At 53.4% G+C, this 15923-nt stretch overlaps 4 protein-coding genes across 4 annotated transcripts; 2 read left to right on the top strand and 2 right to left on the bottom strand.

Annotated features, from left to right (window-relative positions):
- Positions 1–1213: 1213 nt before the first annotated feature.
- ACET3X_002171 (uncharacterized protein) lies at positions 1214–4669 on the bottom strand (the record flags this gene model as incomplete). The annotated part of the gene is made up of 1 exon (XM_069449431.1): positions 1214–4669. One exon carries the CDS (start codon positions 4667–4669, stop codon positions 1214–1216), a length of 3456 nt encoding a protein of 1151 aa, XP_069308718.1.
- A 2139-nt stretch (positions 4670–6808) lies between these two features.
- ACET3X_002170 (uncharacterized protein) lies at positions 6809–9170 on the top strand. Its single transcript, XM_069449420.1, has one exon. The coding sequence runs from the start codon at positions 8288–8290 to the stop codon at positions 8936–8938; it is 651 nt and encodes a 216-aa protein (XP_069308717.1). The 5' UTR covers positions 6809–8287; the 3' UTR covers positions 8939–9170.
- A 3164-nt stretch (positions 9171–12334) lies between these two features.
- On the bottom strand, positions 12335–13664 carry ACET3X_002169 (uncharacterized protein; the record flags this gene model as incomplete). The annotated part of the gene is made up of 3 exons (XM_069449409.1): positions 12335–12982; positions 13036–13526; positions 13574–13664. 3 exons carry the CDS (start codon positions 13662–13664, stop codon positions 12335–12337), a joined length of 1230 nt encoding a protein of 409 aa, XP_069308716.1.
- A 794-nt stretch (positions 13665–14458) lies between these two features.
- ACET3X_002168 (uncharacterized protein) lies at positions 14459–15649 on the top strand. The gene is made up of 2 exons (XM_069449398.1): positions 14459–15281; positions 15343–15649. The coding sequence occupies exons 1-2, from the start codon at positions 14765–14767 to the stop codon at positions 15621–15623; spliced, it is 798 nt and encodes a 265-aa protein (XP_069308715.1). The 5' UTR covers positions 14459–14764; the 3' UTR covers positions 15624–15649.
- Positions 15650–15923: the final 274 nt, after the last annotated feature.

Here is a 15923-nt window from a genome sequence, read left to right as displayed (position 1 = left end):
GATGGTAGTGATCCTCGTGGTTCGGTTTACCTGTACATCACGCGACTGACGATGATTCGACAAACCACGCCCAACAGCCAGGAATGCTTCGGATGAGCGTGATCGTGGCCATCACAGGGCATCTCTCTACTGGTCAATTGAGGTTTGTGGGTCCCATGGTCCTGGATATCGGCGTTGTAGTCTCAAGATGGAGGCTCTGCCCGAAGCACCTCGTGGCGGTTGCGCAACCTGATCGTCCGAGATGCATCCGGTCATCGCGACGTTCAACGTCATTGTTGGCTTGCTAACAAGCATAGCTGCGGGAAAAGTTTACCTATGGAAGCATCTGGTTGTTCCAGAAAAGCTTAGTGAGATGCATCCTGGCATTCCGCTGGGTTCCGGTGCGGGTGGCAAAATACCATCGGCCTATCGAACAATAGGTGTGAGACCACAACTACGAATCCTATCGAGAAACGATCCGCGCCAAGGAGTACGAGGCCTTGTTGGTGTAATCGGTGAGTTCTTATGGTTCAGTATCCGACGTTCAAGTTTCGGCTCGGCTGGTATTCTCCGTCTGGTAAAGCGACCGCTATACCGACCAATCACTAGGATTTATAGTGATCCGGTAGCTTGTCACTGCGATGCGGTGAAAGAGTCCAATGGCCCCTATGTTATCGCCATCAGGCTGATGGTGCTAACTCAAGACCGCTCTTATATCAGCCTCCAACGAGACTCGACCTTTCGATATTGCATCGTCCGGTGGGATGCTGCATAGTACAGCGACAGCAATGTGAGTTTCGGTGAGTGTTCTAGAAGCTGTGGAGCTCACGCGAAGAAGCCGCCGTGGTCCGACCAAGTCAGCCGCAAGACAGACCAGTGTACTTGGCGACCTGGAGGGGGCAATTTAGCAGTGTGTCAAGGGTTTTGCAGCCATGAGAGCAGTTTCAATTACCACGCAAAGTTGCTGTGGCATGACGTGAGTGACAAATGCCACGCTGCGGGTTCCAGTGGATCAGGTGTCGTCCTTCATTCTAGAACCCAATGCGGTAATTTTCCCAAGATCAAGAGGGCTGGTGCTCCGAGGTAAGACGGGTTGGAAGCAGAAAGTTGTGTGATAGGTAGAATCGAGCTCTGGGAGAAAATGTTACCAAGCTTGTCAAGGACACGCGACGCGTCTTGGGACAACGCGCTATGCTTACTCAGCAGCCCCTCGTCATCGCCATCCAATACCACTCTATTCACCACCAAACACAAGCAAGCTCTGCACACTGACCATGCCGAACCCGCGCTCCTGTAGCAATCTGCGCCCACGATGGAGCGGAAATTCTGCGACGACCATGACCGTGATTTCCCCAACACCCGCCTCCTTCAACAGACGCAGCACCGCGCAAAGCGTCTCGCCTGTCGACAGCACATCGTCCACCACTACGGCCGACTCGCAGCCAACGATTGCGGCTCGCTCTATCTCGATGCGCTTTCCAACTCTGCCCTGACTGGGAGTCAAAGAAGAAATGTACGACGTGTCCTTGGTGACCGAGATCGTAGGTGGAGGAAGCTTGCCAGCTGCGCGAATCGGTACGAGGGGCACCCCAACCAGCGAGGCCAATGCCGGCGCAAAGACGAGACCGCCCACCTCGCAACATACGATTGCGTCGACCTCGGCCCAGGTTCCAGTGAACCAACTCTGCAGCAGTGATGCGCAGAGAGCGAGGCCGCCGGGCTGCTGCGAGATACCGAGGACGTGGCGGAATTGCATGTCTGGCTTGGGGAAATCTGGAACTGCGCGGACCATGTCGGCGAGTCGCTGTATGTCGCTGTGAACGAAGGGGTACAAGTAAGTCTCAACAAAATCTTGTGCCGCTCTTGGTCCTGGTAAGCTGTTGTCAAACATAAGGTTTGGGCGATGCGGCAGAGCTGTTCCGTTTGTCTTATTGTCGGCGACGACCCCACGGGCGACCCTCGGGCTCTTGCTGGTTTCAACGTGGACTTCAACCACTCTACTCTCCGGCACGAGATGAGAAAAAGATGCGACGGGTGCGTCGTCTCTCATCCCAGTGATGAACAGAACATCGACATTCGCGTCTGCGGCGTCATGCACGAGTTTCAGGAAGTGCTCCTCTGGCAATCTTGGTCGTCGTCGCACCTGTTCCTTGTAGAAGGCCGTCAGTCTTGCGCGATGCTCTTCTTTGTACTCACGATCCTCGAGCAGGCGCCTGAAGTCAGCACGCGCATGCGCAGCGTATTCGCGTTTCGTAGCGTCACTGATGCTCACAGTTTGCGCATCTGTGCAGTGCGCCGAGGAGGATCCGCCATCTTGCATATTCGCAAAGGAAGAACTCCACACGCTGGCACAATAGTCTTTGCCAGCACCATGTTCGCCAGTAACAAGGATGATGAGCTTTGGCAACGGCGGCCTCGGTAGTGGACACGTCCATGCCAAAACGTGGTGCGGATCCATTGCGCGCTTGAGACGGCCAAGGCGCACAGCGTTCGGTCCGAAAGCGTTCTCCGCCAGCACTGCGTCTCGAGGGTCTGGGCCAAGATCAGCTCCATAGATCCCGTTGCTCAACGGTAGCAAGCTCTCTACGACTTCATACACCCATCGCACAGAAGCTTGCGCAACCTTGGTACCATCCTCATCCCGAGGCCACACACCGGTGATGACGCAAGCAAAGTTCCACGCTCGGCAACCAAAGGCAGTCGCATCTGGTGCAATCTCGCCGGCTTTGCCTCCGCCATGCAGCAGATGGAGATAGCAGAGCGGCGACGGACGAGATTCGACTGCTGCGACCAAGCGATGAGCGATCCTGGGCTCTCCGATACCCCTGAGGAACACACAACGCTTGAAAGACGATGTCTTGCCACCGCCGTGGCCACCGTGCATTGCGGACATGTACATTTCGGCTTCGAAGCATTCGATGCCGTTCATGGTGCTGAAGATATTTCCTGTTCCCCATATATCGCCTTTGAGTTTAGGTCTTGCAGTCATGGAGGATGGGACGGTGTCGAATGTGGTGATTCCAAGGTTCAAACTGCCATTCTCCCAGTACAGGTATGCGTCTGCGGAGTAAGTGTTGTCGTATGCATTTGCGACCTTGTCTTCGAATTCTTCAAGACTTCGTTTGGCATCGGCGTGGTTATTCAATGGAAGTACCCAGTTCCGTACTGCGTAGGTGGGCGCTGGATACGCCTTGAAAGTGACACTGACCACAATACCGAAATTTGTTCCGGCACCTTTCAGCGCCCACAGGATGTCGGCTTCGTTGTCAGGACGACTAGATCCAGCTGGAATATGCTTACTGGGGACACGACCGACGTGGATGATCTCGCCAGTAGCAACGCTGACCACTACGGCACCGACAATGCTATCGCAGGTGAGTCCATGGAGCCTGGTAAGATGCCCGATACCGCCTTGTAACCAGAGTCCAGCCCCGACACTTGGACGAGATCCCAGGGGTACGGTAAGTCCTTCGCTCCGCGTGCAGTTGATGATCTTGTCCGTCTTGCATCCAGCGCCAACTACCACCAATGGACCAGGGTCATCACTTGACCCCTCTTCTCCATCTTCTCCAGCGAGAACGTGTACACGATCAAAAGCACTCATGTCAATCGCCACAACGCCGGTCCTGAGACACTGCGCGCTGTGTCCTCCACCGACAACAGTCAAGCCCAGTCCATGCTTCAATGCCCACCAGACGCAGGCCTGCACGTCATTTATATACGCTGGTCTCACAATGGTAGCTGGACGCTGCGAACGCGCTTCTTTGTTCTTGACTATCTTCTGCTCCAGTACCGGGAGTACATCGATTGTCAGCTCAGGTACAGTATTTGCGTGCTGGTTGAAAGCTAGCATAATCTCAGGCGCACTGAACAAGAGGGTATTTGGATGAGCATCTTCGCGACGGGCTAGAGCACGGCATAGCTTTCGCCATATCGCTTGTACGGCGTTGTTCTCATTGACGTCGTGCATGGTGAAGCCGGTGATGAAGGACGCGAAGGAGTCCAGGGCGTCGTCGTTCTCTTGTACGCCGATGACGCCGGTGGGATGAGAAGCTGAATGATGACATGCTAACCCGTCGATGTGTACAGCGTCCTCGCGATGGAAGACTGCGACGAGTCCGCCGTCGACGAGCATCCTGATCGCTCGCTCGATGAACTTGCGCTGCGGTTTCATGCCATACATGCTATGGCAAAACAGGATGATGTCGTATTTCTCGATACCGTCATCTTCAACGGTCGTATTGTCGTCGTCAACCTCGAAAGGAGCCTGATGGATAACAGTACGACACTTGCGACCTAAAGACCACTCTCCCAAGCTCTTCCCCATCTCTCCATCCACTTTCCCCCACTCTCCCAACTCCTCAGCGAACAAAGCATTCGGCTCAAACGCAGTATACCGTCCAATCTTTGCTCGCAGCTTCTCAGGCAAGTACCCAAACACGCTCTTTGGCCCCGGTCCAATCTCTAGCACCGAGATGACCGCGTCCGATTTCTCGAGCGGAGCGAGCAGGTACGATAATTCCGGGATGATGAAGTCGTGGTAGATGGACCAGCCGGGGCCTTGTGTGAAACTGGAGAAACCAGAGGCGTATTGAGCGGAGGTTAGGGGGAGTCTGGTGGAGGAGAAGGTTGGGGCGGTGGTTGTGGCGGCTTGCGTGAGGGTGTGTTTTAGGGTGGTGAGCGTGGCCATGGTGAGTTGGGAGTGGGAGGGGGGTACGTGTATGGTGATTAGATTTGGGGTTGAATGACTGGTACAATGGTGGGAGGGATGGGAGAGGAGTGCGAAAGCATTGTCGGGAGGCAGGTAGGCTTTGTGGAGGTAGTATGTTTGCCTAAGGCAAGTATGTGTAGGTAATGCGTGTGTCTACGCCGCTTGACTGCACATGTCCGCGCATCGCGGCTAGGTGAAAACTGTGATACGCATCCGCGATGTGTGCGAGAAGGCAAGCTGTTTGCCCGCTTGTTGTTTTCCCATCGCTGGGTTGGTTCTTCTTGAGTACTGTGCTTCGAGTAGACCGGACATGGTAACAAATGTTGAGCTTGCGTACACGACGAATCGAGACAGATCCTCTTGCTTCACCGGAATACGAGCATCATCCGTCAGGATTCATGATCTTACCCGAGTGGGAAGGGCGTGCATATTCCACATGTCGTGTAACCATGCTACACCATCGATATCCTGCGAAGATGGTACGACGTCAATCCTTCCATCGCAGAGCAGCTGGGTTTCTCTTTGGTTGTTATTGCATTTCATTACTCGCCCCAGTGATGCGAGTCGGATAGGTCATCGCCTTCTCTCGCCTTTATGACAATGTGGCGATATCCTATTGTTTTGCTGCAACTTCCAATGCACGAAGTGTCGACGGAAATACCATACCGCCTAGTCGTGAGAGTGGATGTCTAGCGTCGAGATGTTTATTCTTGTCCCTAAAGGCTTTGCAAACTCCAAGTAAGGTATTCGCTGCATTATTAGTGGGGTTGGAGAATTCTAGTCGTGAATGCTGTTCATCGGGTCGAAACAAGAAAATCTCTGGTGAATCTCGATCGGAAGCAAACATGCATACCAGGGATGCCCTGATGGCCTACCATCAGTAGGTAAGACCGTTCCGCAAGCTCTAAAGAGCTACAACAGTTGCGCGAGAGGTAAAGGTTGCTCTCGATCGACGCAAATCATCAGCAATCGAGTGTCAGCCATCCCGATAAAAAAAGGAAGCCAGCACCCTGGAGCGATCCATAGGCACAGAAACGAAAAAAAAGGAGATATGCGCTCTTGCGAACGCCGATGAATGACTCATCGGAGGTTTGAACTCCGGACCTTCAGTGTCCTAACTGAGCTTGTTAAAGCTGTTGTTAGACTGACGTGATAACCAACTACACCAACGAGCCCTGTTTGATGCAAGATGGTTTCGGTAGCCATAATATGTCCAGAGAATTTAATCACAACAAGAACTGCTCAGCTCATAAATCTCCATGCGAACCAGACCGTATGCTCGTCCGGTCGGTAAAGTTGTGGTAGGCGAAATCTCTTCAATGCGGGGCGTTAGAGCTGGGCGGAACATGGTTGGCTGAGATGTTGGTCTACCAATGACTTTCCACGCCAGGACGGTAACGAAAGGCTTGGCCATGGTAGGATAGCTCGACAAACAGTGATGCTCTCGATCCAGGGCGTTATACACCGGGTTGGAGATACTCGGTATGGCCTATCGTGAGAACAATAGAGGAGACGATGTGACAACGGATGAGCGCGAACTTTGAAATGCGTCAAGGGTGTCTTCCAATCACTCGCTCGCTTCTGGTTCAAGCTCGATAAAAGCTCGTCGTTCGGAGTGCGTGCTGATGACATGGGTATACGGGTGTGTACGCCAGTGCGTAGTCCACACCAATAGCCACCGCCGTGTTGAGCACTCGACCGTGTCGCAGAACTCCCAAAGCTTGACATGCTGATACCAAGCCCAGCGACAGCTTGGAAAGCCAGCTTGCTAGCCAGATTGCTAGGCGGCCGATCTGCATCGCCAACGCGCGTGGAGAGCTACCGCCCGCATGGTGCAACGGGGCTTGGTACAGCTGGGCGACCAACGGCTTTACTTGTGCGCGTACTGGGTGAGCGAGGTCGTCGTACAACGCGCCGGTGTAGCGCTCGTGAACTAATTGAAGACTAAAAAAAGAATTGAGTCACTGAGAATACGATGGGGCCATAGGTCGTCGTCCTGGGAGGTTTTGGGCGTTGCAGTCAGAACGCGTCGCGTACCTGGGAAGGAGCGGAGCGGGGCGAAAACCGCCGACCTCTAGAAACCTCCTGACTTCTCACTACTCCCAATCCCCTCACGGTGAGCGATGAAGTCTTTTTTTCGCATCGCGCAAAGGCCAAGCTGCGCATATCATTGCATCAACGACCAATCTACTCAAACCGATACATCGCGGACGCGGGGTAGCACAGTCCTGCCCAAGCAAGCACGCGTCAGCTGCACACGCGCACCGTTCATCACATTGCGACAAGCATCATGACAAGCACCATGACAAGCACCACTCCAAGGCCTATGCCGTACTTCCTGCACGCGTCTGGAGAAGACGAAGATCCCTCAAAATCCCCGTGGCCAAGACCTCCATGTGTCGCACCTCCGTAGGAGTTCCAGCCACGGGGCAGCGCGCTACCCCAATCAGGAAATCCTGACCCAAAACCAGACCACGTCTCAGACCTCGCGTCGCGTCTCTTGGGCCGCGACTCCAGTTCCTCACTCCGCCGAACTATTCACCGCTCCACTTGTTCAAGACGCCAAGTGTTACCGTCAAGGCTTGCCCCCTTCGAAGCTCATCGCCGAGGCCTGTCAGTCTGGCCCCTTTGCCCCAGACGAACGTTGTGGAGCCAGGCCGCCAAAGGGTCGCATGCTACGCCCGCGTGCCTGAGAATCCGGCGATCGATGCTCATCTGGGTGGACGATCCTGTGGACCGGCCTCTGAACACCTCCTGTAAATCGTCGATGCTTGGCAGGCGTGCCTGACGGGATTGTACGGGCTTGGTGTCCTAAGCATTACCCAGTCTCCTTCTACAGCTGTCAGAGGCGTTAGACTTGAGCTTGGCCATGTTCCAAGAGAGAGGAGATCGAGACATGGCGTACTGCATGCGTCAACGTGGGAAGTGTCATCGGAGATCCGTATCGGCCACGATGTGATGTATGCATCTTGACTTCATGTGCAAGTGCACCCTCCGTGCCTCAGGCAATTCTTCTCAACAAGCAGCAGAGGTGCCTGAGCAGGAACTCTGGGCCAGGCAGAAGTCTCGACTAATCACGAGCTCCGTAACGCTCGAGACCGGGGTCACTAGCCCACTTGCAGCACCAGAACTATGCCTTAGCCCCGGCAGCTAGCATCGCTTTCCAGGCTTATCTGAGCTTGGCTCCGCATCACAAAAGTTTCGAGCCAATGTCAAACAGCGGGAGAAGCTTGGCGCAGACTTCCAAGTGCAAAGCGTTGCCATGCGATGCTTGTCGCCACTTGGCGCGGCTTCAGGAAAGTTTCACACCTACGCCGATATGGTTAATCCCTCTTGGCGGGCAACAACGATGAACCCGCAACATCGTGACTATCGAGACACAATAGGTTGCGTATAAGAGGACAGTGAACCCACTTGTTCTGTTCTCCAGTCCGGTCACTCACTTCAATTCACTACCCAACCATCTTTCACTCTCCGTCGTCGAACGACTTCTATCACTTAGTACATTTGTTGAATCATCTGATCGTTCATCAAACTTCAATCTTTCACCACTCCCATCCACTCAATCGAAAGATACAAACAAGTCCACCAGACAACATGCTTCCCCAACACGTCCTCATCGCGCTCGTCGCCACTGTCGCTGCCGTCCCGCTTAACATCAATCTGGGAGCCTACTCGCCCGCCCTGGTAGTCGGTGATGGAGAGATCTCACTCGGCTCCACAGAATCAGCCTCAGAACTGATGGCTACGCTCGCATCAGGAGCAGCAGCCTCCGCCGGTGGAGAAGGCGCAGCAGCACAAGGTCAGCCAGAAACACCCGCACCCGCCGCCGAAGGCGAGGCTGCCGCCCCACCTGCAGAAGAACAACCCGCTGAAGGCGAAGCAGGAAAGCGCTCCGTGCTGCGCCGCGCCATCAGCGACATCCTCGGCAAGCGCAACCCGGCGCCTGTTGAGCCCAAGATGGCCGCTGTTGAGGAGGCGATGCAGTGGATCAAGCGCGATCTCGCGGGCTTCAATGCGGCGCTGGGTTACGCGAAAGAGGCGCAGAAGGATATGCCGAAGATTGAAATGGGCACGGAGAATGCGGGTGTGGGGCTGCTTGTTAACCCTGGTGTCAATGTGCCAAAGGACTCGGCCGCCGCGGGCACGCCGCCGGCGGAGAAGAAGAGCAAGGCGAGGCGTGACGAGGTGGTCGAAGAGGAGGGGGATGCGCCGAAGATGACGCTTGTTGCTATTACGGAGGTTTGAGCAGAGGATACCACGACACGAGGCTTTGCTTCGCGCTCGCCCATGGGGATGAGGACTATAGACAGCGATGTTGTTGGTTTTTGTTCAGCGCGATGATTTTCCGTTTCAGCGAACATCAGCAGGATCCAGCGTACTATGCGGACCGGAAGATGAGGAGTTTCTTTTTTGGGGTACACAATGGTATTGATGTATGGATGGACGACCGAGTCAACCGAAGATGATACAAAAGTCGCAAGATTCTCAATAAATTACTATTTGATCAGATTCCCATCTCCTCTCATTCTTCGCACCTTCTAGATCCCTTTACGAATATCCATCCATCAACCCGGATTACTAGCAATCACTCACCACTCAACGACGCACACCTACCAAGCAAGACACCAACCATTTCCTCCCAGATCCGATACCCTACACACACCGCCATTCCTGCAACCCATCAACGCCACATCCGCGCCGCAACCCGTCTAGAACGTTTTATCCGCGTCGCCCACACACAGACAGACGACTTGCGACGTTCGAATTAAGCAGCAACCCCCTAGTCACAACAAAGTCTCAGCAACGCCTTACGTTTCTTGGCAACGCTTCGGGTTCTGGGTCCTGGGTTCAGGGTATGTGCGCGGCGCGGAATGTGAAACAGGGCCCTGTAAATTGGGTCTGTGCGGGGAGTGGATAGCCGTGCGGCTGGGGTGGGTACTGGTTGGTGTATTGAGGGGATAAGTAGAGATTGGTGTTGACGGGTTGGTGACTTGCTCGTGGAGTGAGAACTAGGTATGCTATGGCAGTGGTGGATGCCCAGGTGGCAATGGAAAAAGTCAAATCAGTTCTAATCCTCTTTTGAATACCCATGCTTCTTTCTTATAATTTTTAATCTCTCGATTCCACAGATTGCAATTCCGCGAAGTGGGCATCAAAGTGTCCGAAACCTTTTGATAGCGTCCGCGGGTACGCTCCAAGATACCAACTCGCTCATACTTGCTGCCGTCGACTCTTTGAAAGACGAGCGACACAGCAAGTGATTCCCCTCTCTGACTTTCACTCAGCGCTGCGTCGTCCCGCTCGATGTTGAAATCCCCAATACAAAGGAAATTGTATTCCACACGATGCGACTCATGTGTAATCGCGTTCTTCGCAGCTGTTCCCGCGCTGATGTCGTAGTCTGGAATAAAGACTGCCCTGTTTCCCATAAACTCGACCTTCATGCGTCGACGAGATTGCGTCATGTCCTCGGACAAATCTAACGTGAATGATAGCTCTGCGGTGCTGGCATTGACCTCCAATACTCCGCTCTTTACTTCACCAAAGGGAACGACATCCGTGACCGGATCGCAGCTCGCGCGGACAATTGAGAACGCTCTACTGTTAGATCTGGTGTCGTAGTATTTGATCTTCCAGTCGATCGACGCCCATGACCAACTCGGCGATCTGTATTGTAATCTGTGCTGCCCAGCCTCCAGTATATGGTCCGTACGCCATAACAGGTCGGACGGTAAGCGCGTTTCCCAAAGTCCTGCTAGATATCTGCTGTTCATAAGTTCTCCAAATTGGCGGGCTACACCAGCTATAGCTGGCAAGCGATCGCTGTGTTTAGTCAGGTCCATGCCGGAGTAATCGCTGAGGATTTGTCTCCATCCCAAGATAGCTTCGTCTCTGGGTACTGGAGTAGAGCTGGATCTTGATTCGAAGTCGGAATGCATAAGGCGAGCATCGTATACGACGAGACGCTTTGGTCTTTTTCCAGAGTCAGCTCTATACGGGAAACGCCTTTTATACACTGGATCTGAGTCGTCCCCTTGCGCTCGAAATGGCGATGAATACGGGTAGTCAGAGTCTTTATCATCATGAAGCCCTTCAACATCACTGGCCTTCTCTAAAGATGCGGTGTCCGGACCAGCGGAAGTTACGTCGTTCACACCCACACCAGATGCAGTAGTGGTGTCAGTACTGGATCCAACGAGTCCGCTATGATGCAACAACTCTGAGTACTCCTCCTTGAGCCGGATCGGCGGGTTGTAACACGAGCATTGACATATGCTGGACTCTTGACATTTCCAGATGAGCTCTTTCTCGCAGAAATGTAAGACTCGAGGTGAGAGCAATCTCTCCTGACACACCCATCCGCGTTTCAGGAGTGGTGTTACCGCACCCTGCTCGCCAATATGCGTCACCTTTCTGCGAACATGGAGGTCTGTCGTTGCCATGGTTCCATCCGGCTGCTTTGCCGAAAGCCGGTGGTCTTGACGATAGAGCGTAGCTTCCGAGTAGCACCCTTGGCTTCCGCTGTCTGAGCGCGTGGCAGCAATGGTGATATGTGAGTTTGCGTAGATTGAACTCATCTTGGCCAACTCTCGCCACTTGTCATCCACATCGTCTTGGATGATGCACAAGGAGTCAATCCATATATATCGGAGGCCTAGATCGAGCGCGACGAGTATGGCATCTTTGAATGTTTTCGACAATAACGCCCACTCTATGCCGTTTTCGTGAGAAGCCAGATTGGATTGCTTGGTCTCCAGATCTGCGGGTCTGCTCCAACGGTGACTAAGGCATGCATATTGTGCCTCTGTACCTTGCGCTTCAATCAATCTTACTTTCCCTCTGCCTTCTCTGTCCGCTCCAATCTCGAGCACCCGAGATGGAAGCTCCGGGATGACTCGACGACCACACGACTCGTGCGAATCTACACACTGTTGCAAGTGTTGTCTCGCCCAATTTATGGAAGCCCAGGCTCGAGTATCGCCAGGGATCGTGGGTAACATTTTCGCTCCTTCCAAAGGGCTGCTTTTGCCTTTTGTGACGAAGAACTCCAGGCGTAGCTTGAGTGCGCCGTCACTAAAGACCTCCATCTCTACGGAACAACCACCATCAATATTCTCGCCCCAGATATAAATGCGCCGATAGTCCTTGGGTCCTTCAAGTGCCGGTTCAAAGTGGCGAAAGCCTTCCAGCAGGAACGAGCATCTAACACATCCAGTGTTTGCCGAGCGAGTCAACTCCGCTTGGCTGCAGTTGAACATGAAGCGAAACTGACGCGGGCTGCGCTGAAAGTCGCTACAGAGACCGCAATTTGGCATGGTTTACCGCACGTGTAATGAACCGTGTGACATTAGCAGGCTTGATGCTGAAGAGTATAATGTATGATGTGCTGTCAGCGCGCTGAAGGCTCCGCCGCAGCTCATGACCCTGCTTCTGGAGTCCTGCAGCCACCGTGCGATGCAGCAAGGCTGAGTTCAGGCTCCGATCACTTACAACTATGCCGTTAATTCGAAAGGTTCCACACTTGACCGGAAGCAAATCTTAAACTCCAAGTGAATGCACATAAAGAAAAACCCTAGAAACTTCCATTAACATTCCCGCTACTCAACTAATCGGTCAAACAGCAGAACCAAACCCCTCCTTTTATGTAGAATCATTCCAGTCCCAGTGCCAGTAATCCCCGTCATTCCGCGTATTAAGTTTACCATGCGTATAAGTCCGAGTACCCCGATACTCAGGCGGACAATGTAGCGACTTCTGCTTCCTCGTCTCGGAACCAGGATCACATCCAATCGGATTCCAATTAGGTTCACAGTCGTCGACCTCGATCCACTCATGACGCGGTTCTGCCATTTCTGAACGGGTATTGAAGCAATGGTCCCAGAGACAGGAAGTGTAGGTAGCAACCCTGTTCGCTTTCCAATTGTGGAGTTTGGCAATCTCTTTCCTGAACGCGTCCTGTTTCTTGCCGCCGAGGAGATAATAGTCGTTGACGAAGGGTTTGCTGACCCAGTCCATGATGGTATTTGACTGCGCAATCTCGTCGCACTTGTAGTGTTTTTGGTCCGTTGCGTGATCCCACTCGAGCGTCACTTTGAGTAGAGATTGCATCGGGCCTCCGTTGATGGGGTATACGATCATCACTTGGCTTGCTACGTTGCAGAACCAGAGATTTCTGCCGGTGCCGCCCTCGTTCGTTGGACCTCCTGGATGGTCTGGAGAAAGGCTAGCTGGATAGCAGTTGCTCGGCGTCTCTGTCATCTTCTGGAATGCCCTGGCCATCATTCGATACTAATTATATGTTAGAATCTGACCTCGAACTATCGAAAGACAATTGCACTCACCGTCAAGTCTTCAAGGCCTTCCAACCTAGTGTTGATACTCGAAAGCAGAACATTCAAGTAAAGTTTCGAGTCCGTAGAATATCTGCCCCCGTTGCTCCAAACGACGTTAGAGATGACGCAATCATCCAAATTACCACCGTTTTTGCAGCGTTTCAAGAGCTCGTACATGCGAGTGTACAATCGTTCTCCACCAAAGGTCCCAACGTGAGTGCCAGTGAGGCCCATACGGATGTCGACTCGGTACCAGCTTTTCAGATGCTTCATCTTGTTTTGGTCGGTAAGGGTTTCGACATCGCCGGCCGTTGAAGCGCTGATGTTAGAGTGCGTGATGTTCGGCCATGTCGTGTTGGATCCGGTGATGGCGTGCAGCTCGGCGATCAAGTCGTCATCTACCGGGAGTTGATGTGGCGACTCTTCATCAGTGGTCTGGGAAGTATCAGTATCGGAGGTTGATACCTCTTGAACGTTCGCTTCCGGGATAGATGATGTCGCTGGTGGTTGTTAGGAGTGCAGTGGCGAGCTTGTTGTGTCTACTCACCGAGGTCGGAAGTCGTCGGGGCGTCTGGCGACGAGGATGCGAGAGCGAGGACCGCTAACAAGGTGAAGAAGAGGAAGAAAGCACGCTTCATTTTGGTAGTGCCAGTGGGCAGCAGCGACTTGTGGAGTGCGGTTTGGGTTGAGAAGGTAAGCGCGAGCGAGGTGGAGGGGCTTTAAAGAAGGTGAGAAGCACGGGAATATATATCGCAGAGTGAGTCCGAGCGCCATTGAAGAATTCTAGGCGGTAATTGGTGGTGCGGTAAGTGAGCGCGTGAGAAGGGAAGGAACGGGGCATGGTAGTGGAAAGAGACAGTAAGCGCCACTCAAGTGAAGGGAAAAGAGTGAACGTAAGCCCATCTGACTTGCTGTGAAATCTTGCGCGAGTGCTCATCTTGTCGCGTGTGTCGTCTAGCAGTAAAAGAAGGGGGTTTTTCTACGCTGACCATGATATAGAGAAGATCTGGGTCGGGCAATTGGACGACGCTCTTCCAGACGAGATTAGTAGTCCAGAATCATGAAGCCATCAACACTGACAAACTCAACTCGAAAGACGTATGTCCGCATCGCTAGTGTCACGATCCTAGTGTCACGATCTGCGCATGTCTGATTGCTTGTCAGTCCTTACCTATCAATCTGGTTGTTGACCAACTCTCAGACGGTTCGGAACTATGCTCTTTCCTCGGCTATCGTGCAATCAACCAGGCTTCATATATACGGAGTCGACTTGGCATGGAATCAACTGACGTATCTAGGCAATCGAGTGACATTGGGAGTTGCAGAAGATACCGAAGACGCGAAAGAAGACTGGTAGCTCCAGCTTACGTCATCGCCGGACAAGCCTCGGCTCGTCCTCCGACGCCTATCTTCTCCTCTCTCAGCGCTCACCAATCGCGTCTGGTACACGCGCAGCGTACATTTCCAGCATGTTACCCAGCATTATATCCGGCGGGGAAGCCGTCATGCTCAAGTCACTACCATCACCTGCTAATCCACAGCACTTACAATGTCTCCAGCTCGTCTATCAACTAAGTCGCTGTTACGCGTCTCAGAGCCAATTGTGCCCCGCTTTCGATGGCTTCAGTCGCCCTTGAGTCGCGCGCTCGCAACCTCCTTGAGGTACCAACAAGCTTCTGTCGGACCAAGCATATGAGTCGACCACGCCGAAAGCAACGAAAATCGTGCCGTCGCAGCCATGGGCCGCACCAAGTCAGGCCAAGCCCTCAAAGTGCGCAAATACCCAACCTTTGCCCGCCCCGAGGACGAGCGTCTCTACCGCAAACAACATCTCGCAGCCGCGTACCGCATCTTCGCCGCCCGTGGCTTCGACGAGGGGGTCGCCGGCCACATCAGCGTGCGCGACCCCATCCTGACCGACCATTTCTGGCTCAATCCGCTGTCGGCGCATTTCTCGTTGATACGCGTGTCGGATCTTATACTGGTGAATGAGGAGGGAGAGGTGGCGGAAGGTGATCAGCCGATTAATGCGGCGGCGTTTGCGATTCATAGCGCTATACATAAACGGCGGCCGGATGTGGATGCTGCGTGTCATGCGCATAGCGTGCATGGCAAGGCTTTTAGCGCTTTTGGTAGGGAGCTAGATATGATTACTCAGGATAGTGTTCGCTTCTACAAGAGCCATGGTGTTTACAAGCAATTTGGCGGTGTCGTGCTGGCGGGCGAGGAGGGCGAGAGGATAGCGGATGCGCTGGGTACGTATATCCCCTCGTTCTCACAACGATCATATCGTCCAGCTGCTAACTACCTCGACAGGCGACGGCAAAGCAGCTATCCTCCAGAACCACGGCATCCTCACCGTAGGCAAGACCGTCGACGAAGCAGCCTTTTGGTTCCTATCCCTCGATAAGACGTGTCAAGCACAACTCCTGGTCGACGCAGCCTCGGCTGGAAGCGGACACAAGCCCAAGATTATACCGGACAGCGAGGCAGCTGAGACGTACAAGAATGTTGGGACACCGGAAAAGGGGTGGCTGGCGTTCCAGAGCTACTATGATGAGGTTCTTGCAAAGACTGGAGGCGACTTTTTGCAGTGAGATGGGGAGCGTTGTTCGTTCGCCCTAGGTTGGCGTCGAGCGTTGTAAGCGCGACAGACGCGGGCGGAACGTGGATTTTAAACCCACCCATCCCTACAAACTAGCGCCACGGCTCAAGCCAAAGAGTGACAAGATACAAGACCATGCCATGGCGAGACAAGGCTTGTGCGCCTGGCAGCGCTTGGAAGCAGCTGTCTCAGCATGCGGCATTACACGCAATCGTAAAACGTTGACAAGAGGTCAATCACATCGAAGGAAGAATTTGGAGCATGCCATCGTAATCCAATTTAGTACAAGCAT

This window comes from Alternaria dauci, chromosome 2 (genome assembly GCF_042100115.1).
Source record: "Alternaria dauci strain A2016 chromosome 2, whole genome shotgun sequence".
NCBI lineage: Eukaryota > Fungi > Ascomycota > Dothideomycetes > Pleosporales > Pleosporaceae > Alternaria > Alternaria dauci.
Note: the sequence above shows the minus strand (reverse complement) of the source record. Positions and strands in the feature narration are given on the sequence as shown.

Bases quoted from the DNA above. Each gene is read 5' to 3' on its own strand.
- ACET3X_002170 (XM_069449420.1), top strand. From the start codon at position 8,288: ATGCTTCCCCAACACGTCCTCATCGCGCTCGTCGCCACTGTCGCTGCC.
- ACET3X_002168 (XM_069449398.1), top strand. From the start codon at position 14,765: ATGGGCCGCACCAAGTCAGGCCAAGCCCTCAAAGTGCGCAAATACCCA. The intron at 15,282-15,342 runs GTACGTATATCC...CTACCTCGACAG, and splicing joins GAGGATAGCGGATGCGCTGG to GCGACGGCAAAGCAGCTATC.